Genomic DNA, 27,929 nt, shown 5'->3' with positions numbered 1-27,929 from the left:
AAGGTGGCCATCAGGGTGAGGGTGGCATTGGGTGTATTTTTTCCCCCGTTGCTCAGATCTTTGTACAGCGAGTCCCTTCGGACCCGGTCCATCTTTGATCTCCATATAAACTGGAAGATGGCCCGGGTGACTATGGCGGCACAGGTTCTGGGAATAGGCCAGACCTGTGCCACGTGTAATAGCAATGACAGTGCCTCACACCTGATGACCAGGTTTTTATCCCGCGATGGAGAGCAACCGTAGCTTCCATCTGCCCAGTTTCTGTCTCACTTTGCTGATACGCTCCTCCCAAGACTTGGCGCATGCCCCAGCCCCCCCAAACCAAATACCCAGCACCTTCAGGTGGTTGGTCCTGACGGTGAAGGGGATCGAGGATTGGTCGGCCCAGTTCCCGAAGAGCATGGCCTCGCTCTTGCCTCGGTTTATCTTGGCCCCCGAGGCCCGTTCGAACTGGTCACATATGCACATGAGTCTGCGCACGGACAGCAGGTCCAAGCAGAAAATGGCGACGTCGTCCATGTACAGAGAGGCCTTAACCTGCAGGTCCCCGCTGCCAGGAATAGTCACCCCTCTCAGGCTCGCATCCTTCCTGATGGGCTCGGCAAATGAAACTATGCAGCACACAAACAAGGCAGGAGAGAGAGGGCAGCCCTGCCTGACTCCAGATCTGACTTGGAAGCTATCTGATTCCCACCCATTGATTGAGACTGCACTGACACTGTTGGTGTAGAACAGTCTGATCCAATTGCAGATTCCCTCCCCAAAGCCCATTTTGGAGAGAACATCTCTCATATACCAGTGTGATATCCTGTCAAAGGCTTTCTCCTGGTCCAGGCTGATCAGCAGGTGTCCAACCCTCTGTCCTGCATGTAGGCGATCGTATCCCTGAGGAGTGCGAGACTCTCAGCGATCGTCCTACCTGGCACATCACAGGTTTGGTCAGGGTGAATCACCGACCCCAGAACAGACCTGACCAGGTTGGCGATCACCTTTGACAGAATTTTTTAATTCGCATTCAACAGTGAAATTGATCTCCAATTTTTGAGTTCCTCCCTCTCCCCCTTCCACTTGTAGATGAGGGTGATGATGCCTTTCCTCATGGATTCACTCATGGTACCTGCCCGAAGCATACGGACATACACCTCCAGCAGGTCTTGGCCGATCAAGTCCCACAGAGTGGAATAGAGCTTGACCGGTAAGCCATCACTTCCGGGAGTTTTATTCTTTTTGAAGGACTCGAGGGCCTTGGTCAGCTCGTCCAGAGATAGCGGCTGGTCCAGCCTCTTGCGTGTTCTGTTGCCTAAGACCTCCGCGATAGAGGACAGGAACGACTGAGAGGCCGTGCTGTCGGTCGGCTTCGCGTCATACAGACTGGCATAGAAGGATTTACTGATCCTCATGACGTCAGCCTGAGATGACGTTATCGAGCCATCTACTTCTTCAGGCCTCTGAGCACAGAGCTCTCTTTGGGCACCTTCTGGAAGAAGAAACGTGAGCAGTCTCGTCCTGCTCCACCGGGCGGACCCTGGACCGGAAGTTTATCTCGGAGGCCTCCGAGGCAAAGAGCGAGGCTTGCTGGCCCTTCACCTCTCTGAGGTTCTCCGTGACATCGGCCCCCATCGTCTGCAGCAGGAGCAGGTTCTGCATACTTTCCTGGAGCTGGGACAGTTTTCCCCGCCACTCTCTCGCCTCCTGAACACCTTTGAGGATAAAGAACCTCTTGATGTTCCCTTTTACTGTTTCCCACCAGTCCGCTGGGGACTCAAAGAGGGGCTTCACGGTTCTCCAACCTGCGTAGTCTCTCTTGAGCTCTTCAATGTTTCCCGGGGTCAACAGCTTTGTGTTCAGCTTCCACGTTCCCTTACCAGCTCGCTGCTTGTCCTGTAGGTGACAGTCAGCCAGCAGGAGGCAGTGGTCAGAGAAGAACACTGGCTTGACATCGGTGGATCTGACCCAGCGCGTTCGGGACACAAACAGGTAATCTATCCTTGAGCGGATAGACCCGTCTGCCCGTGACCAGGTGTATCCACGCTGCGCTCCGTCTGCAGGGGTGCTGAAGATGTTGTGCAGCTTGGCATCTTTTACGTGCTCATCAGGGCTCTGGACGTGGCATCCAGTTTACTGTCTCTCTCCCCTCCCCCCAGATCGTCCATCTGCATCAATGATACAGTTGAAGTCTCCGGCCAGAATGACCGGCCTGGATGTAGCCAGCAACAGTGGAAGCTGCTGCAGGAGGGCCAACCGTTCACTCTTACCCACTGGGGCGTACACATTAATCAGTCTCAGGGGAGCATTCCTTCACATGACGTCAGCAACGAGGAGGCGCCCGCCCACCACCTCCTTAACCTCGGAGATGCTGAAGTTGCCTTCTCGCTACAGGATACCCAGGCCGGAGGCGCGGGTATCGTTGCCCCCCCCGACCAAACTGACGGCCCATGGGCCCACAAGCTCGACCATCTCCTGTAGCTGCTGAGGTGCGGTATCCCACACTCCTGCAGAAACAGGATGTCAGCTTTAACATTGGCCAGGAAGGCCATCGTAGAAACACATCGCGTAGCCGATTTGATGTTACGTACATTGATGCTGCCAATTTTTAACCCCATTTTAACAGTTTACGAGATTAATAGTGTCCATTTGCTGCTGGTCTTGCCACTTTGGGGTAACTGTGTGCATCCCTGTGGTGACTGCAAACTGCTGGACCTTCCCAGGGCTGAGGTAGCTGTCCTGCTCCATGCTGGAGCCATTTCCCCGCTCTGGTGTCTTTGTGTCGGGCCCAGGATCCATACAGTTACCCAAGGCTGGAATTAAACCTATGTCTCTGGTGCAGTGAGGCAGCAGTGACAACCACTGAGGCACTGTGCCACCCTGTTAACATTAGTGTGAGAGTTGTGTTTGTAATTCAGATTTGAGTTAGCGTTAGTGCTAGGTTTGGTTTAGGATTGGGGCTGGGGCCAGTTTGGACTTGGGGAACGTTAGGTTTCAGATTGGGCCAGCATGGTGGCTCACAGTGCCAGGGACCTGAGTTTGATTCCACCTTCAAGTGACTGTCTAAGTTTTCATTCCCCCTTTTGCATGGGTTTTTTCCAGGTGCTCTGTTTCCTCTCTCAGTCCAGAGTTGTTCAGGTTAGGTGGATTAGCCATGGGAAGTGCAGGGTTATAGAGATAGGGTAGGAGAGTGGGTCTGGGTGAGATGCTTTTTGGAGAACTGATGTAGACCCAATGGGCCGAATGACCTGCTTCCACACTGTAGGGATTCTGTGTTTGGCTTTTGGTGATAGGGTAAGCACTAGGTATGGGGTTGGCATTGCGGTTAGGGCTGGGGCAAGGGATGTGGTTTGTGTTAAGTTTAGGTTCAGAGTTAGTGATAGCATGAAGTTCTAGTTGGGACTTGAATTTGGTATTAGTGTTGTCATGGGTATTACATTTAGGGTGAGGTTGGATGTTGCAGTTGTCATTGGAGTTGACCTCAGGGTTATGATTTGGGTTGGGACTATGTTTAAAGTTTGTGTTGATATTCTGGTTAGTGCTTGATTTAGTGTTAGGGTTAGAGTTATGCAAGATATGAGAGAGATCCCAGGTTCAAACTATTCCGCCTTTATCCGGTCCACCTTGTTAAAGGCAAAAATAACCAGCAGAGGTTTAAAATTGAATCATTCCCAATCTATGGACCACTTTGAGAAATCATTTTGCTTTGTGGTTGTGACAATAGTAATAATGTAAATGACAGGGATAGATTCCAGTTAGAGGACTGTTTTAATCTGCATGATTCCAGCTATATTTTCTGATATGTCATGTAATTAAGTCAGAACGGACGATAAAAACCCACACGGAGAAATACAACTGCTTATGGTGATTGGGGAAGCAGAGAGGGAGGCCAGGGACAGATTCTGGGTTTAAAGTTAGTTTCCACTTTTACCCAGATTGGAAAAGCATGCGAAAAGTGCACAGCATAATTCTTGGCTGTATGCCTTAGTAAATTCAAATACCGTGCTGTCATAGACCAGCTTAAATTCTGCATGCATTAATAAGACTAGCATTTTGCCGACACACCAACCTCTGTCTGGATCAGATTACAGAACAATGCACAACTTTTGCTGAACTCAGTCCTCTAGCATATTAAGCAAAATGCTGAATCTAACCATAAATAAAGTCACTGGATCATCTGGATTTCCACAACACAATGATAGAATATCCTTTATTGGTGTAGTGTAGTGTAACACACATAGGTTTAAATTAATGTTCACATTCACATAAATTTCATAAAACTAATATTCACATTTACTTACACAGGTTTCATTAAAAACATTCAGTATTGCATACACATAATTCTGCCACATTGATACAGCATGGTTCTATTGCACTCCAGCTCCTAAATAAAAAGAGGATCTCACAACGGAAGATGGGTAGCAGTATTCTTCACTTCCACATGGAAACAGATACTATTTCTTTCTGCACCTGTAATAGATTAAAACCATTCAGACAAATATTCTTCAAAATGGACACAGATTACAAGTGTATTTAGAACAGAGCCATTTTCAGTTTTCTTTCTCACTACATCAGCCAGAGAGTCACACAGCAGAGAAACCCTTTTTGGTTCAACCTGTCCATGCCGACAGAGTTTCCCAAACTAATCTAGTCCAATATGCCAGTGTTTGGCCCTTATCTCTCTAAACCCTTTCTATTAAATGTTTTACATTCCCTACAGTGTGGAAACAGGCCCTTCAGCCCAACAAGTCCACACCGACCCTCTAAAGAGAAACCCACCGAGACCTATTTCCCTCTGACTAAAGCACCTAACACCATAGGCAATTTAGAATGGTCAATTCACCTGACCTTCACACCTTTGGACTGTGCAAGAAAATCAGAGCACTCGGAGGAAACTCTCACAGACACGGGGAGAATGTCTGTATGGAGTTTGCACAGTCACCCAAGGCTGCAATCGAACCCTGGCACTGTGAGGCAGCAGTGCTAATCACTGAGCCACCATGCCGCCATTCCCTAAATGTTGTAACTGTACCTCTAACTCTTAATAAAATCCCTTGAAAGTAAAACACACACTGCTGGACAATAAATTGTCAACTCAAAGACTAAATAGTAGAAGGAATTGAACCTGTCATTCTGTATTTTGGTGCAACCTAAAACACAGTATCAAGACGTATTACACAAAGCCCTAGTGTGTACATGTGTTACGTTGTGCCTAGATTCAGAACTCTTGGTATTAGATTGACATGCATAAATATTTCATTCCCTAAATACCCCCGATTATGCAGGCATACAAATATTCCAAGGAGCAGGAACAGGTCACTTGACCCTAAGGCCTGCTCTGCCATTCAATAAGATCATGGCTGATCGGACTACTTCACCAATAACTTTTCATTTCTTTACTCATCAAGGATATACCTATGTCTGCATTAAAATATTTAACAACACTCTGCTTCCATTATCTTTTGAGGAAGACAGTTCCAAAGACCTGATCTTCAAAGCTCCCTTCAGCTCAGTAAATAATAGACAACTTTGTATTCAAAATAGTCACCTTTATTTTCAGAAAATAGAGTACTGATTTTCAAAGTTCATTACCCAACTTAGTACCTGGGACTTTCATGGATTGAAATGGTTTTTGAAAAGAGACGAAGAGTACTGAATCAAGATTGCCACAGTCATCACCTGATCACAAGGTGGCCAAGACTCATGAAACAAACAAGGAATTAACAAGAAACAGCCAAACTGAAATTACGTAACCATCAATATTTCAAAAGATAGCTTTTTCTTCCATTTGATTATTTAATGGACTGGGTCAGACCACAAAACATTTTTAAGCAGGCAGCCCAGACCATAAACTTTGCAATTTGTTTCAGTAAGTGCATAGGGAAAGTTACTAGAGTAGGTTAACTACCAGATTTTTAAAAAAAAGACAAAAATGTATTCACAAAATTACACAATGAAACAAAGAACAGAATAAAGAACCTCGACAGAACTTAGTCTATCCAAACTAGACTTAGATACGCTATTCCGAATACACACAACAGTCAGACTAAGCAAACCCCCTTAAAACAGTTAAAAAAATGAACATATGCTTATAGGTTAAAGTGAGAAGAGAAGAGAATAGAAAAGAGAAAAGAGAAGAGAGCCTGTTCACCGTCCACTGCTGAACTTCCAACCAGTACTGGACTAAATTGCTCAGCTAGAGAGCTGACCATTCCCCTTCCATTATACAGGTCACTTCTAAAACATGACCACTTTAGCCTGAAGTCTCATCTGTTTACATATAAACAAAAAGGCCTCTCAATACCCTTTAATCTCTGTACCAAACCAGTCTAATGGGAACCGGGAGCATTTTATGACACCCTCAAAAAAAACAAGGACACAGCATCCTTGAGAAAAGGAACAGCTTTTGGAAAAAAGGGACCACTTTGTGACACCCCCCCCTTAAAAAAAACCATCAATAACAAAAGATGGTGTCATTTTTAAAACCCTTCCAAAACAATCTGGTTGGTAGTCTAAAACAAATATGTACATTATGTTAACAATACACAACTACATGAGAATTCAAGCCATGGCACACCTGCCACCGAACACCTCCATATCTCATTTGAGTCTTGATAACGCATCGGTAATCACGCTTTCGCGACCTGCCACATGCACAATTGTCAAATTGAATAGCTGCAACAACAAGCTCCATCTAAACAGTCTGACACTTTTGTCCTTAAATTTTTCCACAAATGTCAATGGGTTATGATCAATGTATACGACTGTCTCAGATACATTGCTGGTAACATAAACACTAAAATGTTGTAATGCCATCACCAAGCTTAAAGTTTCTTTCTCCATCGTTGAATATTTCAGTTGATGAAAATTCAACTACCTGGAAAAACATCTAACATCCACATCACTGGCATTGACAGCCACCTTGACAGGCTTCGTGTAATCCAGGGTGGCTAATACTGGGGCAGTGGTTAACACAGTTTTGAGGTGGACAAATGCCTTTTGACAGTTCGCTGTCCACTGAAATTTCTTACCCTTTTTTTAAACAATTTGGTGAGTGGAGCAGCCACATTGCTAAAGTTCGACACAAATCTTCAGTAAAATCCAATCAATCCCAGGAACCGTGGTATTGTTTTTTTTCCCATCGAGTGTGGGAAATACCCCAATTACTTTTGTTTTCACATCCTGTCCATTTATCCATGTCCAATAACACGGCGCAGGAAGGTGACTTGGGCTTTGGCCATTTCACTTTTAGCAAGGTTTACCACCTAGCCTGCCTCCTGAAGTTGATCGAACAAGTCCAATAATTGCTGTAAATGTTCCTTCCATGAGTAACTAAAAATCATCAGGTCATCAATATGCACCACACAGTTGGGTAATCTGGCCAACTGTTGGGTAATCGGACCTTATTAGTCCGTCTCTGAAATGTGGCTGGACCAAATGGCATGACTTTGAACCGATGTAGTCCATTTGACATTACGAGAGCAGAAGTTGCCTTTGCTCTCAGAGTTACTTCCCAGTGGCCTTTGAGCAAGTCCAATTTAGAAACGTAAGTTACTTGTCCCACCTTTTTGACACAGTCCTCCAACCATGGAATTGGATATGCATTAGTTTTTTTTAAATGGCATTGCTTTTGCAATAGTCCACACAAAACTGTTGGGTACCATCTGGCTTTGGCGCCATGACGATGGGTGAGCTCCAGTCATTGTAACATTGTAACTCACTTCAATTATGCTATCTTGAAGTGTGCACTCTATCTCCTTCTGAACCTGTACTTTACAGGTTTATGCCTATAAGGATGTTGCTTAAATCGGAACAGCACCTCCTATATGTACATCACGCACAATTAGGTTAGTACTTTCCGGTCTGTTTCTGCATATCTACCCATGTGATTCAAAATGACCTGAAAGAGTTATGAGTTTTTATGTGGAAGGCAATTCAATAATTTATCCCAATGTTCGACAACTTCTTCATTGTCCAATTTGATTTGAGGAATGCCCAATTCAGAAGCCTCTGAACTCGATTCTTCCTTCTGTGCTGTAATCATTAACACCCGGGTGGCATGGTGGCACAGTGGTTAGCACTGCTGCCTCACAGTGCCAGAGACCCAGGTTCAATTCCCACCTTAGGCGACTGTGTGGAGTTTACCTAACACTACGGGCAATTTAGCATGGCCAATTCACCTGACCCGCACATCTTTGGACTGTGGGAGGAAACCGGAGCACCCGGAGGAAACCCACGCAGACACGGGGAGAACGTGCAAACTCCACACAGTCAGTCGCCTGAGTCGGGAATTGAACCCGGGTCTCAGGCGCTGTGAGACAGCAGTGCTAACCACTGTGCCACCGTGCTGCCCATAAATTGAGAAACACCTCATTTTGCACTTTTGATTAGATTACCTACAGTGTGGAAACAGGCCCTTCGGCCCAACAAGTCCACACCAACCCGCCAAAGCGCAACCCTCCCATACCCCTACACTTACCCCTTCACCTAACACTACGGGCAATTTGGCATGGCCAATTCACCTGACCGGAGCACCCGGAGGAAACTCACGCAGGCACGGGGAGAATGTGCAAACTCCACACAGTCAGTCGCCTGAGTCGGGAATTGAACCCGGGTCTCTAGCGTTGTGAGGCAACAGTGCTAACCACTGTGCCACCGTGCCGCCCATGGTCTTTGGTGTTTGATCAATCGCTCCCTGCGATTCTAGATGGTATGCAGTAGATTTGAATTGCTTTATTCCCAAATTATCTATAACTTCCTTGCATAGTTTGGATGTGAACTTTGATCCTTGAGCTGACTGGATCTCTATTGGTAGTCCACACCTTGCATAATGTGATTGCCTCTGGAAATCTCGTCGATACATCCATTATTGTTAATAAATAATTATTCTGACTTTTTTTCTAAGGTAGGGAACCTACGCAATCAATCAAGATTCTTGTGAAAGGTTCCACGAATGCTGGAATGGGTATTAAGGTGCAGGTTTTATTACTGCCTGTGGTTTTCAGATTAGCTGACATGTGTGACACGTCTGGCAAAATTCAACTACAGCTTTGTGTAGTCCAGGCCAGTAAAAATGTCATTGTATTTTAGCCAGCGTTTTCCTCACCCCTAAATGACCTCCAAGTGGTAGCTCATGCGCCATTTGTAACACCTCCTTTCTATCGCCTACGGCCAAAACAATTTGATGAATCTCTGCCTATTTCTCATCTGCTTGAAATGTGTGATGGCCTCCATTTCCTCATTAAGACATCATTTATTAAGTAATAACACACAGGGATGCATTCACTCTCCTTCTCTGTAAAAACCTTTTGACATAACTGTTTTAAGTTCTCATCTTTCTGCTGTAACCCAATAAGTGAGCAGAGCTAAAGAAACTTGCATGTTTACCTAGTTGCTCCTGCTGTGTCCAACTTATCTGATAAAAGAAAGTCTCAGATAAAGCTATGTCAGCTTCCTTATCTATGCCTCTTGATCTCTCCTCCTTCAACTTGAACCTCTGTGACCTTATGATCACATAATCTGGGAAAATTCCTGGATAAGCATTCTTCATTTCTTCAGTTGCCTATGTCTCTACTGGCTTTTCAACTAGAGTAGGCAGCACGCCTACTGGTGAATCAGCGATATCATTTGCAAGGACAAATTGTATTCCTGCAGCTGAGAGTTTGTCCGGTACTCCTGCCACAAATTCTCCACTCTTTTCTGGACTCTCGAGCCTCACTTTACATAACTGAGCATTTGTGTCACCATGAATTCCTGTTACCAGTACCTTTTCTGGCAACAGTTCTTCAGGAGTACATATCTCCTCATCCTTCGGCATTACAGACTGAGGGGATCCTGTGTCCTTTAATATTGTAACCCTTACCCTGCTATTCCTGGCCTATGTGTATAAACTTTACCCTTACATGTTTATTTTTTTTTAAGCAGATCTGGCACTTCCTCCTTTATCAACCTCTGATCATCTTGTACACCCTGAGGCAGTTGCCTAGCTTCCCTCGTGCTTTTTGTTACTAGTCAAACAAAACTTGCAGGCTTGTCTGGTTTCCTACATTTGGCTTTCTCCTAGCCCACCATCACTGATTTCATGTGGCCCACTTCATTGCAATGAAAACACCGGAGCTTTTTAACTTTTGTCTCCCTCAATGGTTTATTTTTTACCATGTGATAAGTTATTTTTATGATCTTCACTAAGATCTATCTTTCCCTTTCCACATGAGGATGTCTGTTTGCCCCAATTTCTATCCCTCATGGACAGAAATTGATTCTGGAAGCCAAACCGCATTTTATGGACCAGCGCATAATCATCAACCACTTCAGCTGCTAACCTTGCCATTTCCACATGAGTTTGCACCACTTCAGGCAGTGAACTTTTGAATTCCTCCAAAATAATTACTTAAGGGCATCATAGGTTAGCTCAATTTTTAAAGCTCTTATCCATCTATCGAAATTACTCGGTTTGATCCTTTCAAACTCAACACAGGTTTGACCTGGGTCTCTCCTTAGATTCCTGAAACGTTGTCTATTGGCTTCTGATACAAGCTCATATGCACTTGAAATGGCTTTTTTCACCTCCTCGTACTCTCCAGATACCTCCTCTGTTAGTGATGCAAATACCTCACCAGCCCTACCTACAAGTTTTGTTTGGATCAACAAAACCCAATTGCCACTGGCCACTGCTTTTGTTTAGTCACCTTTTCATCAAATTTAGGCAATGTTTGAACATGCTTAAATAGTTTCGCACTAGGCTTCTGACTACCAGGGACTTGCTCATCCTCACTAAGCCTACCATCAGCCTTTTAAGCTGAATTTCCTTTTTAAGTTCAGTTTTTTAAGTATAAAAGCTCTCTCTTTCACTTTCTCTTCTACCCTCTCTTCTGCTTATAATTGGGATTCAAACTGTTTCATTTCTTGGTTTGGAGATGCAGTGTTCCCCAAAAAGCAAATCCCCTTAAAACACAGGTTAAAAAATGGAACAGATGCTTTCAGGTAGAAGTTAGAAAGGCAGAAAGAGAGGGAGCTTGTTCCTACAGTACACTGAACTCCCAACTAGTTCTGCACTGAACTGCTCAGCTAGAGAGCTGATCATTCCCTTTTCGTTGTACAGGTCACTTCTAAGATATACTGAAAATGCGTTGCTAGAAAAGCGCAGCTGGTCAGGCAGCATCCAAGGAGCAGGAGAATCGATGTTTCGGGCATGAGCCCTTCTTCAGGAATGATCTCCAGCATCTGCAGTCCTTACTTACTTCTAAAATATGACCACTTTTGCCTGAAGTCTCATCTGTTTACATATAAACAAAAAGGCCTCTCAATACCCTTTAATCTCTGTACCAAACCAGTCTAATAGGAACCGGGAGCATTTTATGACCCCTCTGAAAAAAAACAAGGATACACGACCCTTGAGAAAAGGAACAGCTTTTGGAAAGAAGGGACCAGGTGACAATCACCTCCACTCATCTTCCAACTCTTTGTATCCCACTGTTGACAAGTTTACTCCAATTCATCAACTACGATCAAATCACACACTCCTAAATAACCTTCACACTAACTAATTTGGTGACTGAATTATTTCATTCTAATATCGTCCATAATTTTTAATGGTGTATTTAGAATTCCAAATATAACTTCGTAAGAGATTTTATTTTTTGGCTTTCTTGCAGATCTAACCAACAGCGATCACCTCTCACATTTAGTGACTCCAAACTTAGTCACAAAGAGAAGTGAAGATTATAGAGGCTGTTCAGCCTATTTAGCTCCTCATTACTGAGAATCTACTAACGCACCAGTATCTCACCTCCTTTTGAATGGCTGGAGATAGTGCCTCCATCATCAACATGGAATTTGCAACTTGCACAAGAATTATTCCCAAAAATCATCTACAACATCGACTGTACTTCTTGCACGTTTCTGTTTATCTATTGTGTCTTTAGGCATTGCTTAAACGTAGTGCTGGATTTACCTCAAATTAATACGTTGTATAATCTCAAGGGCACTCTCATTTGAGACTTCCAAAGCAGAAAAGCTTCAATATTGTTGACCTTCCTCTATAACTGAATCATGACATCATCTTAGTTACATTCTGCTGCACAATTTCTGACATCTGGGTGGTTCCTTGTTCCACAACATGTTACCTGATGGTGGCCATTATCCAACTTCAGTATTGGCCTCTGGCTTATTTTCTACCGATGTGACAAGATAACTCTGTATATTTTATTTTGCTGAGTATTGTTCTGTAAAGCATAAACAATGTTCATTTCCCAATCTAGCAAACACCATTCTTCAAGTATTTTTTCTTTCAATGTTTAACAGCTTAACTATCACAAATAGAATTCAATGCACGTGCAGACTCTTCCTCGATAGCTTCGTAGATGGATTTCCTACACTCCAAGTACCTGTGAATTTAACCAACGTATATTGCTTTTCTAAATTACGTTTGAAGAAATCCTAGTATAAATGCTTGTATAATTCTACTCAGTCAGCCACCATTCCCTAAATTAACACCTTTCATATCCTTTTTACAGCAAATGACTTATAACACACCAGGCTTTATTTAAACTTGTGCACAGTAATTTACCCAGGACTGAAAACCAATGCTGATTTGACATCAACTTAACCTGCCATTTCCTCAAAAAAGATCAACAGGGGTCAACATAACAGGTCTTCAAAGTATTTTGGGTGTCCATCACCTAATTATTTTCACATATATAACTCAACATATATTTCAACAATTTCATTTATTTGAGTCGGTAGTCCAACTATGCATAATGATTAACATCTCCCATGCTGTAAAATTGAATTATCCAATAAGTTAATTAAACAAAGTTACAGCAAAGTTGGAATTTTGTGTTGACAGCTCTTGAATTATAAGAATTTGCATAATTTAGTATCAACATTTTTTATTCTTTTCTCACAACTGACTACAAATGAAAATTCCTCATCTCTTCAAAGAAACTGCATTCAAAGGGTACTGTTCTCTCTATAAAATTTAAATCTCGCAAGTAAATACTGCTCCCACAGCAGGGGTTCCTTCAGATATTTTTCTTGGAGGTACAAGTAGGAGACAAGATAACTTTGACTTTTACAATGCAATCCCCTTCACCTCATTTCCAAAACTTGCCGTTTTTTAAAAACTACCTCTCTAAATAGTCGAACTCAAACATGGTTTATAGTTCCCTACAGTCAATGATCTGATACCTTCTGCAACCTACAGTGTTGAGAAAGAACTCTTCATAGTGTCTGAATTTTATATATTGTTTCTCTGAAGCTCAACTGAGGAACTCCTCATCTAGCCCACTTTTCTCTTCCTATTATAATCTTCAAGCTGTTAAACCCTAGGTTTGGTATCACTCAACCTAATTTATGTCAATTTGCTTTTTAACAAAAGCAGTTGTGTACGGTGGGTCTTGATCATTGCATGAAAGTTAAAACAATTCCAAGTCTTTGGTCTTTGCTAATGTTTGACCTGCACATATTATGTGACACAGCATTGTGCAATTTAAGCCTATCCATCTTTTTACGGAGTCCTCGAGTCTTAACATGGTTCATTCCAGTTGTGGCACCCAAGCAACTCATGAAATTTATTATGGAAGAATCATGTTGAATCAGTTTGTATTCAGCATGCTTTTTTTGGTTCAGATAAACTTGGCAGCTAAATCACATTAGTGATTCTAGATCCTTACGATTAAATACTATAAACTTGTGTTACAAAGGCAAAGAAATAGCAGACAGTATATGATGAAGTGGCAGAGAAGAAAAGTAAATGACATAAGTTACACATTCTAGAGAATGGAGTATATAAAGCCAGTGCAATAAATAATAAGAATGGAGACAGAGTAACACTTTCCAACACAAAAGCTGAAAACAGACAGATTCAGCCAGACAATGCAGCCAAGGTCTTACCTTGAACAATGACACAAGAGCTCCACTATTTTGTAACATAGATCTTGTACAATTTACTGTGGTCAGACACGAGGAAGGAGAGAGAAACCTTCAGAGAGAGGGAGCGTTCAGATATGCAAGATGAAACCGAAGTTTAGCCATTTCAGAGATATACGTAAAATATTTGAACTATATATGTGAAAGCAGTGAGAGAACTTGAGACATCTAAGTGGAGAGGGAGCAGTGTTCAGACACACTGCAGAATTTAGAACAGAAACAGGCCATTTGGACCACTGCAACAGTCCAGTCCAAAACAAATCTGACTGGCCTCTATGTTCTTCTGCTTCAAATTGCAGTGGTTTTTCTTGAAAAGGTCTGCCTCACCTTGCCACACACTAACAAGATTAAATTTCATTGCTGCCTGTTTTAAATTTGAAACAACAACCCTTTTCTGCTTGCCATCAAACCTTTCAACCTAAAAATGTTCCATTAAAACCTTTACAAGCATTCTAAACCAACAAAATGGCTAAATACTCTCAAAGTTCAAGTAGTACAGATCTGGGAATAGTGTACTCAAAACTCTCCAAATTCTGAGAGGCCTATATTGCTCAAACAAATTAGGTGTGTCCAGCTCTGCACTTACCTTATTGAGCTCAGGAAACAGTTCCTGTAGTACTAAGTCCAGCAGTACATATGTCAGCTGAAACACAAGTAAAATAAGTAAGTACTCAAACCACATTACTTACTACTTCAGAAAGCTTTTGAAAAAAATTATTTGTGACCTTCATTTGAAACAGTTAAAACATAAAACACAGAACAATACGACGCAGAATAGGCCTTTCGGCCCTCGATGTTGTGCCGACCTGAGAACTATTCTCAGCTCGTCCCCCTACACTATCCCAAAATCATACATGTGCTTATCTAAGGATTGTTTAAATGTCCCTAATGTGGCTGAATTAACTACATTAGCAGGTAGTACATTCCACGCCCTTACCACTCTCTGCGTAAGGAACCTGCCTCTGATATCTGTCTTAAATCTATCACCCCTCAATTTGTAGTTATGCCCCCTGGTACACGCTGACGTCATCATCCTAGGAAAAAGATTTTCACTGTCTACCCTACCTAATCCTCTGATCATCTTGTATGTCTCTATCAAATCCCCTCTTAGCCTTCTTCTTGCCAATGAGAACAGGTTCAAGTTTCTCAGCCTTTCCTCATAAGATCTTTCCTCGACACCAGGCAACATCCTGGTAAATCTCTTCTGCACCTTGTCCAATGCTTCCACATCCTTCCCGAAATATGGGGACCAGAACTGTACACAATATTCCAAGTGTGGCCGCACTAGCAGCAAAATGAAATCATCTCTAGCAATTGTTTTAGGCTCTTTAGTCTCATCTTCAGGGTACTCTTCCAAAAAAAAGTGAAGCTGAACTTGCAGCGTTATCTTGAATGCTTGTTTAAGAAATCTTCATACACAACTGTTTATGATCGATCAGTCACTGAGGCCTTCAAATCTGTGGTTCACACAGATTATACTACTCATAATGAAGACAAATTTCTTCACCTAAAACCAGTTTAGTGAAATTCTTTTCACCATGGAAGAAAATGCCAATTTTCCTTCTCCAAAATTATACACTTGAAATCTGCCTGTTTCCATGATTTTAGATTAGATTAGATTACTTACTTAGTGTGGAAACAGGCCCTTTGGCCCAAGTCCACATTGACCCGCTAAATAGAATTAGATTTTCTATTTTCCCTAAAATAAAAGCTTTTCAAACATGACATTGACCTCATAATATGCTGTTAATGTATAACACTCCCTCTCTCTACCATTCCCAGCCTCAGACCATTGTGACTTTATATTGTAAGGGTTCTTATTCACCATCCAGCCTTAGACAAACATCAACTTTCACCAGTTAAATCCTGACCTTTCTAGAGTCAAAGTTATCCAGTCACAATTGTCAAACCCTTGTCACTAATTTTAAAACTTTCCTTTGCCACCAACTTAGGCTGAAAGAGACCAATTCAACAATGGAAACCTATTGAAACTTTGGCAGAATTTCCAACCCCGTCTCCTGTCAATGACAAAAGTAAATCCACACCATACTTTTCTGCTTTACTTTAACAGCTTTGTTTTTGTCATCTCCACACACCATGCTGCATAGCCTCAACTACCTGTATTTTATTCTGTATAGTCCCAGGAACCTATCAGCTACTGTCACTCACTAACACTGGCTTATAATCCATATATAGCTTCATTTTTATCCTCTTACTTTGACCCCTTAATGGCAATGGCTCTCCTCATGTCTAACCCCAAATCTTCCAGGAATACTCCACCTCCCTATCTCTAACCTTCGTTCAATGTCATTTCCTTATTTCCCATAATTTATTGTTTCTCGACTAAAGTGGTCACTGAGAGACCAAGATCTCAGCTGGGGTAAATTAGGGGAGGTGGTTGTTCAGTGGTAAAAGCTTATAACACAAAACTCCAGGCAAATGTCCAGTGAAGAGGAGTTTGAATCCCACCATGACAGATGCTGCAGTTTGAATTCAAGTTAGCCTAATCGTGACCATGTAACCATCAAATTGTGAAAACTAAGGGGAGGAAATGGCCTAGTGGTACTATCACTATCACTGGACTGTTAATCCAGGCACCTAGGTAATGTTCCCAGGACCCTGGGTTCAAATCTTGCCCTGGCCATTGGAGGAATTTGGATATTTGTGGGCGGCACGGTGGCACAGTGGTTAGCACTGCTACCTCACAGCGCCAGAGACCCGGGTTCAATTCCCGACTCAGGCAAGTGACTGTGGAGTTTGCACATTCTTCCCGTGTCTGCGTGGGTTTCCTCCGGGTGCTCTGGTTTCCTCCCACAGTCCAAAGATGTGCAGGTCAGGTGAATTGGCCATGCGAAATTGCCCGTAGTGTTAGGTAAAGGGGTAAATGAAGGGGAATGGGTGGGTTGCGCTTCGGCGGGTTGGTGTGGACTTGTTGGGCTGAAGGGCCTGTTTCCACACTAAGTAATCTAATCTAATCTTCTATTAATCACTTTATTGAGGGAAAGAAATTTGCTATTTTTGCCTGGTCATAAGAAAACGTAGATGACTCTCAACAGTCAATTAAGGATAGGCAAGAATGCTGGTCAAGTCAGTGGTGCCCACAGCCCATGAACAAATAAAATAAAGTTTGAAAAGAGACAGCTGCAGAGATAGCAGATTAATTGATATGATTTTACAAACTGTTCTGGGTTCTGGAACTGCTCCAATTGAATGGAAGTTAGAAAATTCAAGATGAGAAAGAAAGGAGAAAGAACAGCATGAGATAGAAAAGGAATTCAAAAATAAGTGAAAAAATAACAATTGAATCTGAATTTCAGACAAGAAAAAGATGAGAAGGAAAGAGCATTTCATCAGGCAGATAGGGAATACTAACTTAAAATAATGCAGTTAAAAAGAGACAAATGTCGACCAAGGCTCCAATGGGCCAAATTCCAGTCATAATCTAAAGTCTAGAAGGAAACGTTTGTACAGGCCCTACCAAATTTTGAGGAAAAGGATAAGGTGATATTCTTTATGTCATTTGAAAAAAAATAGCAGAACAAATTAATAGGCTAGAAGAAAACTGGACGTTGCCCATTCAGAGCAAGAGGATAGGTACAGCACTTAAATTTATGGCTCCCTGTCTGAGGAAGTTTCAAAGGATTATAGCACTATTATGTTAAAAGAAAAGGCTGTCTTGCATGCATACGAAGTAGGAATTGAAGAGCTGATTGCAATTTAAATGGACAAAGGCTGTAGAAAGCTCCAACACAGAGGGATTTGAAGGTCCTATGCATAGATCATACAAATAAAGAACACCTAAGTTCAGTAGGAATTAGAGAGCGCAAATGGAAAACTGGCTTTTATTTCAATGGGAGTGGAATATAAAATTAACAAGTATATCTAAAACTAGACCACATCTATAACACTGAACAAGGGGAGGTGATAGCTGAGTATTATTATTGCTAGAGTATCAATCCAGAAATGCAAGTAATGTGCTGGGGACTTGGTTTTAAATCCTGGCATGGCAGATGGTGGCATCTGAATTCAGTAACAATCTAGAATTAAGGGTCTAACATTTAAACCATTGTCAATCATCAGAAAAAAAATTCTGATTGACAATGGGGAACTTTTGAGGAACTGTTGTCCTTAGCTGGTCTGGCCTATACATGATTCCAGACTGAATACATTATGGTTGATTTTAAACATACATTGCTTATAGCTTTCCCTTATTGTACCTCTTAAAATGCATCACCACACATTTATCAGGATTAAGTTCCTTTTGCCATTGCTCTGCCCAATGTACTAGATGACCAATATTGGATTGCAGCCGCAGACTGCATTATCAACACTCCATTCCCGGACTCTTCATTATCAACACCACCAGCTTTTCTGTCATGTGCAAACGTATTAAATATACCTTCTATATTCACATCCAAGTTGTTAATGTACAGAGCAAGGATCCTAGCAGTGACCTTTGTGGTACACCAATGGTCACAGGTTTCCAAACACAAAAGCAACCCTCCAACTTTTGCCCCCTATTCGCCAGCCAATTTTGGATCCAGTTCTCTAACTTGTTTGGATCCCATGGGCTCTTAGCGTTTAGACCAGACTTCCACATGGCACCTCATCAAAGGCCACATAAACCAAATCAACTACACTGCCTTCATCAATATATTTAGTCATCTTTTTCAAAAACTCAATTAGAATCAGGCAGGATCTCCCTCCAATAAATCCATGCTGACTATTTCTGGTCAACTTCTGCCTTTCCGAGTACTGTTTAATCCTCTCCTTCAGAATTTTTTCCAATAGTTTCACCACTACTGATGACAGTATAACTGATCTGTAATTACCTGGCCTATCACTGCTACCCTTCTTCAGTCATCTGGCACTTCACCTGTGGCCCATCAATCTCCTTCCTTGCCTCCCATAGTAGCCTGAGATACATCTATTCAGGCCCTGGGGTCTATGCCTGTTAAAACATCTAATATCGCTTTCTTATTAATTTCAACATGATCTAGAACCTCACCATTCTAACTGAAAACTCCAGCAACAATTTATTTTTCTTTTTGTGTGCAAGGTGAGAAATATTCATAAAACACTTCACCAGTGACCTCTTGTTCCATGCACAATTTGCACCTTTGGTTTCTATTGGCCCCAATCTCTCTCTGATAATCCTCTTGCTCTTCATATAAAATGCCTTGGGATTTTTCTTTGTCTTATCAGCCAAAGATATTTTGTGGCCCCTCTATGGCCTCCCCAGCTTTTAAGGCTCTGTACCTAACATATGCTTCCTTCTTTTTTATCTCTTTAAACTTTATCTTTTCAAACTCTTGATATCACTACACATCCAGGGTTCTTCTCCAACATTCTGAATAAGTGATGAATGAGGGACAATGAGGGTAATTTTTTTTAATGCTGTATTACAAGTGTCATGTTCACCTGATAATGAAAGACATATAAAGTCACTTTTCAATTTCTTTAAAGATGAAGGTATGGAAAAGAGCACATATTTCCTTTTCTGGAACCATATACTGAAATGGAAGTTGGACTGCAGTTACTAAATAAAAACAACACGGGTTGCATATTGTCAAGCTGTGCAATACAATGTTACTTTTAAAATGAATAAAAGGGAGAATTTAAGACCAAGTAGAAGAGATTGTACCTCACAACAGCCTACTAATTGGTTGAACATTTAAAAACCATAACTGCCAAAAGCAGCAGAGAAGAAGAAATATTCAGAGCCTGCAGACAGAAAGAATTCATCCCTCATTTCCTCTGTGCGCAGAGAAGACAGACAAAACAAAAATTCTTCAAAGAACTCATACAAGACCCAAGTTCACCTAATCAGCTCTTGAACTGAAGAACAATCATCACCCTGAAGAAAATAGCATGTCATCAATACTAAAGTCAAAATAACTAAGCAGTTTCCACCTTATAACTTGGACTTAATGTTTGCAATTTTGTTTACCCCATATGCATTATTTTACCACCCACAGTATGTATATTGAACCATTTCTCCTTTGCCTTAATCATGATTGAATGTCTGTGTGTTTCGGGTCTTGAATGGGTATAGATTAAGTTCTACAAATTAGAAATCCTCTCTATTCACTTCACTTGTTAAAAGTTGAGTGTGTTACATTAAGTTTTTTTGTTTTTGACAAAACCTGGTATGAATTCCTTTTGATCTGAGTAGCAGTCAGTCAGGAAAATTAGTTGTTTTGGTGGGCTCATTGGGATTTTACATATTGATACATTTTGTGATGGCTTGTGAATACTGAGGCATGATTATAGGCTCATGCTTTCCAGTTAAGCTATACAAGCACCATATTAAAGGGTATATTATTCCATTCAGCACTTCTCAATCATTGGCCACGCAGAACAGAAGGAGGAAACCTTACATGACAAGTCGTGCTGACGCCACCTTTCTCACCATTAAAAGAACTCTTCAGATCACCCAATCTGATTAAGAGTTGTGTAACAAGAGCGAGCAAGTATTTTACCTTCTCAGAGGCCATGACACAGAGGACTCAGTGGCAAGAAGATAAAGATCTTTCCACTTTTCACATGGGATGGAAGTCATGGGGAGAGGGGCATCATGGGAGTTAAGGGCAAGGGGTAGCTTTCAGAGACCAGTCTTTTGTCCCTGACTATGTCTCCAAATGCTCCCATATTCAGGCAATTAGAGGACCCTTCCTTTCTCCCAATAAATTTTGGCAGGTTGGCTGCCAAATATCTTTGTTGGCTGCTGGGAAGCAGGTAATTGGGGAGTTCAATCGAAGCCCTTAAGTGGCAATTAATTCACTACTTAAGGGTTTTGATTGATGATAAATTGAGATAGCATCCATGGATATTCTCACTCAGCATAATTTTGCTGAGTTGGTGAGGATGGGGAAAACACCTTAACTCACCCAATTATTTCCCTTTCTTGTCATCTCTGGTGAGGGGAAAATTCTGTTCCAGATTTCGAAATGACAAAAAATGCACTAATAATCTCGCATAATTCTGTTCTTAAAAATGCATAAACTAAAAATTTTCCACACATTCAGCACTACTGCAATCCTTATATTGTTTGGCAATCTACGTATGAAGCAACTTGTGACATTACCCTAAACCTGTGCACATACCTGTTTGTTGAGCACTGGCTGTTGAAGCCCTTCAAATAGCAATCTGACTCCCTCGTACTTTGCTTCCTCTCCAACGCATTTCACAAAAAAATCTGTGCAGTAAGGAAAGAGGCATCATTACTGGAAGCATTTTTCAAAATAAAACTTGCAATCTTCAGATATATTTGATACATTTAATACCACAAAATTACACAGTCCTCATGGGACTATAATGAAATCTCAGGTTCAATAGAAGTATATGTTGTCAGCACTTGATTTGTTATACTACTGAGGTTAGGTTGTTTAAATAATCTTGTTTTCTAATTTGAGATATTTGAATTGGATTCATGCTCAGCATTCTTAATGAACTGTATTGAGAAGGCTGGCTGTGCTGCTCAAGCCAGCTATGCCAATGGGAGGCATAATGCAGCAGATAGGCACTTTGAGGAAGGCTCATATTAGCCACTGATGAGTTTCCAGTGACTTCAATTTGTCTGATTTACAACATCTGCAGTTCTTTTGGGTTTTATTTTATACCAAGGTCCTGTTAGCTTACCTTGAATGGAATATAAAAACAGAAAATTACTACAGTGAAGATAAACCAACAGTGAACCCATGCCTCCTGGATTTACTTCAAGAAAAGTACTGAGATGAGCATGGCTGAAGGGAAGGTCAGGAACAGCATAAAAGCAAAAGAAAAAGCATACAATGTGCTGAAGATTAGTGGGAAGCCTTTTAAAACCAGAAGGTAACTAAAAATGCAATAAGCGGGGAGAAGATGAGAGTAAGGAATATAAAAAAAATTCAAGCTACTTTTAAAGAAATCAAAAAGATGAGAGAGAGGCAGGAGTGGACATTGCTACTACTTCAGCTTCATTTTCCAGCAGCCCAATGTGGAAAAATGAAATGGTGGAGGAACTGAATAGGCATTTTGCATCAGTTTTCACAGTGGAAGATACCAGCAACATACCAGCACTTCAAAAGAGTCAGGGGCAGAGACAACCATAGAGGCCACCACTCAGGAGAAGATGCTGCTGAAGCTGAAAAGTCTGAAGGCAGATAAATAATCGGACAGGATGGACTACACCCAGAATTCTGAAGGATATAGCTGAGGGAATTGTAAAGACGTTGATGGTGATCTTTCAGAAATCACTGGAGTCAGGAGTGGTCCCATAGCACTGAAAAGTGGCTAATATAAGAAGGCACTGTTAAGAAGGCAGGCAGGTAGAAGATAGGAAGCTATTGGCCCGTTAGCCTGACCTCAGTTGTTGCTAAAATTTTAGTGTTAATTATTAAAGTAAAATTGTGAAGTACTCAGAAGTGCACAGTAAAATAGGGCAGAGTCAGCATGGCTACGTCAAGGGGACATCATGCCCGACAAATCTGTTAGAATTCTTTGTGGTTATGACAAGCAATTTAAACAAAGGAGAGTCAGTGGATCTGATTTATTTGGATTTCTAGAAGACCTTTGACAAGGTGCTGCAGGGGGATGCTAAATAAGAGATTATGGTGCTAGGGGCAATATAGTGGCACAGATAGAGGATTGTCTGACTAGCAGAAGGCAGAAAATAGAAAATAGAGATAGAGAGGTCTTTTACAGGATGGCAACTGGTGATAGTGGAGTTCTGCAGGGATCAGCATTGGGGCCACAACTACTCATGTTATAAGTTAACAGTCTGGATGAAGGAACAGCAGACATTATTGTTAAAGTTTGCAGATGACACAAAGACAGGTGAAGCAACAGATAATGGAGAGGAGAGTGGGCAGAGAAGTGGCAGATCGAATACAATGTGGGAAAGTGTGAGGTTACATATTTTGGTAAAAAGCGGAGAGGCATAGAGTATTTTCTAAATAGGGAAAATCTTCAGAAATCTGAAACACAAAGGGACTTAAGAATCCCTTCATGAACCTCTTAAGGTTAAAATGCAAATTTGGTTGGTAGTTAGGAAGGCAATTGAAATTAATACCAAAATTGCACGAGGAGTAGAAGACAAGAGCAAAGATGTACCACTGATGTTTATCAGGCTCTGGTTAGACTGCATTTGGAATATTATGAACAGGAATGTTGTGCTGTCATTGGAGGGCATCCAGAGAATGTTTACAAGATGATCCTGGAGATGAAGGGCATGTCGTATGATGAATGGTTGAGGATTCTGGATCTGTACTCCTAGTTTAGAAAGATGTAGGGAGGAATTCTTTGAAACATACAAGATATGCAGAGGCCTGGATAAAGTGGACATGGAGAATATATTTCCATCAGTAGGAGAGGCTAGGGCCTAGGGAGACAGCCTCAGAGTGAAGGGAAAACCCTTTAGAACTTAGATGATGAGTCATACAGTCATAGAACTGTACAGCATGGAAACAGGACCTATGGTCCAACTAAACCTGCCACCCAGATGTTCTAAATTAATCTAGTCGCATACATCAGCATTTGGCCCATATCCCTCTAAACCCTTCTTATTCATATATACATCCAGATGCTTTTTAAATGTTGTAATTACGCCAGCCCCCACCACTTCCTCAGAGAGCTCATCTCATCCCATACATGCACCATTTTTGTGTGAAAAAAGTTCCCTCTTAGGTTCCTTTTAAATCTTTCCCCTCTCACCTTAAATCTGTGCTCTCTAGTTTCTAACTCCCAAAATCCTGGGGAAAGACTTGTGCTACTTACCCTATCCATGCCCCTCATGATTTTATAAACCTTCTTAAAGTCACACCTCCACCGCTCCAGGGGAAATAGCCTCCACCTATTCAGCCTCTCCCTATAGCTCAAACTCTCCAATCCTGGCAACATCTTTGTAACTCTTTCCTGAGCCCTTTCAAGTTTCACAACATCTTTCATGTAGCAGGGAGACCACAATGGAGAACAGTATTTCAAAAGTGACCTAACCAATATCTTGCACGGATGCAACATGACCTCTAAACTCAATGCACTGATTTATTTAGCCACTGTTGGTGAATCTGTGGAGCACAATGCTGCAGGAGGCCAAGTCATTGAGTTTATTTAAGGCAGAAGTTCTTAATTAGTAAAGAGATCAAGAGTTGCAGGGAGAAGGCAGGAGAATAGGCTTGTGAAACATGCCAGCCATGAGGTCCAAGCAGACTACATCAAATGCATTGCCTCAACTACACGTGTGATCATCTCCATTCAATCAAGTTGGTCAGACAAAATAATGCTCACTGCTCTTGCTTAATTCTGTCCTTCAGAACTGTTTCTAATAGGTTCCCCACCACCAAGGTTAGACTGGTTGACCTGTAGCTTCGTAGTTTATACCTTGCTCCCTTTTTGAATAAGGCTGACATGCAGTCCTCCGGCACTTGCCCTGTAGTCAAAGAGGAATTGAAAATATTTGCAAATGTCCCTGTCATTCCTCCTTTGACTCCTCAACAACCTAGGATCATCCAGCCCTGGAGATTTATCTATTTTTAAGCCTGCCAGACCACTCAGAATCTGCTCTGTCTATATTATTTTAAAAAATGTTCATCATAGACCTTCTCCCTTGTTGCTCTCACTAATGAACACCGGCACAAAATAATCATTTAAAACACAAATGTGTAATCTCCAGGTCTGAATGGAGATGCTAGTTCAGGGATAAATATTGCCCTGGTGATAATGAAGAATCCCGCCCTCCTCTTTGAAATAGGACCATGAAGTTCCTTTGTGTCCAACTGAAAGGGTAGATGGGCCTTTGAAATGAAACGTTATCATCTCTGATTGCATAGTACCTTTGCTGCATTGGATCATGAGTGGAGATTTTCTGCTCACATCTCTGAGAAATTTAAGCAAAGTATTTAACTGGGTGATATGCTAGCAGTTTAGATTAGATTCCCTTCGGTATGGAAAGATGCCCTTTGGTCCATCAAGTCCACACCGACTCTCCAAAGAGTAATCCACTCAGACCCATTTCCCTACCCTACATTTACCCGTGACTAATGCACCTAACACTATGGGCAACTTAGCATGGCCAATTGACCTGACCAGCACACCTTTGGGTTGTGGGAGGAAACAGAGGCACCCAGATGAAATCCACGCAAATACGGGGGAGAACGTGCAAACTCCACACAGACAGTCGCCCAATGCTGGAATTGAGCCCAGCTCCCTGTCGCTGTGAGAGGCAGCAATGCTAACCACTGAGCCAATGAACCGCCCTAAGATTTAAAGTTCAAAATACTAGTTCGTGAAATTGTTTGTAAACTCAGAATTAATTGAATGCTTGCAACTTATGCAACACCAGGTTACAGTCCAACAGGTTTAATTGGAAGCACTAACTTTTGGAGTGCTGCTCCTTCATCAGGTGGTTGTGGAGGACACAGTTGTCAGATAGAGGGTAAATTCTGTGTCATACAATTGTGTCCTCCACAACCACCTGATGAAGGAGCAGCACTCCAAAAGCTAGTGCTTCCAATTAAACCTGTTGGACTATAACCTGGTGTTGTGTGATTTTTAACTTTGTACACCCCAGTCCAATACCGACTTCTCCAAATTATGCAACTTCTGCAAGTGCATTTCTTTCCAGAGATATTGTTTTAGTTTTTTAGATGTAAAGTGCTTTCTTTAGAGACACAATAGTTTGAAGAAAAAGAAATCATTCCAAAACGTGATACATAGGCAGAAACTAATACACAAAAATAATCTTGTGCTTATATGGTTCCAATGTACAAAAACTTTGTTATCAAATAGTCAAAATAAAAATACTTATAAGCAGTAAGAAACAAGATTGGCTTAAACATCAGTTTCCACCCCCCCCCCCCAACCATTACAATGGATTAGTCAAATAAAATGTCTTTCAAATAGACGACTAAAAATTAAAAGAATGTGGGGAAAAAGATGAACATAAGGGAAGGCCAGTCATTTGAGCCCACTCTATTTAATATGATCATGTGATAAAACACTTCAATGCCTTTTAACCACACTACCCTTACAACCGTTTGCGCCATTGATAATCAAAATTTATCAAACACTGAGCTTCTCAGTCCTCTGGGATGCATAATTCCAAAGATTTACCATCCCCAGAATAAAAATAAATTCTACGCATCCCAGCCCTAAATGGCATCCTCCTTATTTTTAAATTGTGCCATCCCACGATTAAGTCTGGTGAACCTTTGTTGCATTCCTTTCATGGTAATAATACCTTTTCCTGAGATAAGGAAACCAAAACTGGACACAGTACTCCAGGTGTGGCCTCAACAAATTCCTGCACAATTAAAGCAAAACTTTACTACTCCATAATCAAATCCTCTTGCAAAAGGGCTGACATTCCAATAGTTTGCTGCACTATGTGTTAATCTTTTTTAGATTACTTACAGTGTGGAAACAGGCCCTTCGGCCCAACAAGTCCACACCGACCCGCCGAAGCGCAACTCACCCACACCCATACATTTACCCCTTACCTAACACTACGGACAATTTAGCATGGCCAATTCACCTGAACATCTTTGGACTGTGGGAGGAAACCGGAGCACCCGGAGGAAACCCACGCAGACACGGGGAGAACGTGCAAACTCCACACAGTCAGTCGCCCGAGTCGGGAATTGAACCCAGGTCTCAGGCGCTGTGAGACAGCAGTGCTAACCACTGTGCCACCGTGCCGCCCTTCAGTGACTTATTGACAAAGACACCAAAGTCCTGTTGCACATTTACACTTTTTAAACTTCTCACTATTTAAGAAATGCTCTTATCACTGTTCTTTCTACCAAAGTGAGTAAGATCACATTTTTTCACATTAGATTCTATTTGTTATGTTTTCTTCCCAATGACTATACCTGTTCTATTCGTCTTAAAATCATTCTACAATTTTCTCACAACACATTCTTGCTTCGCTTTGCAAATTTGGAAGTATTACATTTGGTTCCCATGTCCAACACATTCTAAAGAGCTGAGAGTCAAGCACTGATCCTTATACACCCCACTTGTCACAGCATGGCAAAAATGAGAATGGCACATTCATTCCAACCGTGTTTTCTGCCTGTTAGCCAATCATAAATCCATGTCAGTACACGATCTCCTACACCATCCTGACCAGATATATCCAAGAACCCTGCAACAGGCTAGAGAAGAAATTGTAGGGGCCCTGGCTGATATTTTTGCATCACTCGTTAGCCACAGGTGAGGTCTTGGAAGACTGGAGGGTAGTGAATGTTGTGCTCTTATTCAAGAAGGGCTACAAAGAGAAACCTGGGAACTAAAGACCAGTAAGATTAATATCTGTGGTAGGTAAGTTAATTGAGAAGATTCTGAGATAAGATATACATGCGTTTCAAAAGACAGGGTTTGATTAGGAGTAGTCACCATTGCTTTGTGGGTTGGAGATCATGCCTCTCAAATTTGTTAAGATTTGATGAAGTAACAAGGAAGGTTGATGACGTCAGGGTGGTAGACATCGGTTATATGGATTTCAGTAAGGCTTTTGATAAGATTCCACATGGTAGGCTGCTCTGGAAGTTTAGATTGCATGGAATCCAGGGGGACCTGGCATATTGGATATACAGTTGGCTCGATGGTAGGACACAGAGGGTAATAGTGGAAGGATGGTTGTTGGACTAAGGCTTGTGACTAGTGAAGTGCCTCAGGGGTCTGTGCTGGGCCCATTGCTGTTTGTTATTGATATCAACGATTTGGATGAGAATGTACAAGGTATGATTAGTAAGGTTGCATTTGAGACTAAAATAGGCAGTATTATGGACAGTGAGGAAGGTTGTCAGAAATTGCAGCAGGACCTTGATCAGCTGTGGAAGTGGGCCAAGAAATGGCAAATGAAGTTTAATATACATATGAGTGATGTCTTGCATTTTGGAAAGTCAAGTCAAGGTAGGAGTTTCATGGCAAATGGTAGGGCCTTAAGGAGCGTAGTGGGACAGAGGGACCTTGGAGTTCAGGTGCACATTTTGCTGAAAATGAAGTCACAGGTGGACAGAGCTGTGAAGGCGGCT

General features: G+C 41.8%; 1 protein-coding gene across 1 annotated transcript in view; it reads right to left on the bottom strand.

Annotated features, from left to right (window-relative positions):
* Positions 1–4,167: 4,167 nt before the first annotated feature.
* snx14 (sorting nexin 14) overlaps positions 4,168–27,929 on the bottom strand; it is a 217,068-nt gene continuing 193,306 nt past the window's right edge. The window contains exons 27-29 of the mRNA XM_060830993.1: positions 21,021–21,112; positions 14,501–14,557; positions 4,168–4,455 (exon numbers count right to left, since the gene is read on the bottom strand). Coding sequence (XP_060686976.1) covers positions 4,417–4,455; positions 14,501–14,557; positions 21,021–21,112 — 188 coding nt within the window. The 3' untranslated portion in view covers positions 4,168–4,416. The remainder of the gene's footprint in view (positions 4,456–14,500; positions 14,558–21,020; positions 21,113–27,929) is intronic.

The sequence above is a fragment of the Hemiscyllium ocellatum genome, chromosome 10 (assembly GCF_020745735.1).
Source record: "Hemiscyllium ocellatum isolate sHemOce1 chromosome 10, sHemOce1.pat.X.cur, whole genome shotgun sequence".
Classification (NCBI taxonomy): Eukaryota; Metazoa; Chordata; class Chondrichthyes; order Orectolobiformes; family Hemiscylliidae; genus Hemiscyllium; species Hemiscyllium ocellatum.
The sequence above is the reverse complement of the archived record's forward strand: the minus strand, read 5'-3'. Positions and strand labels throughout refer to the sequence as shown.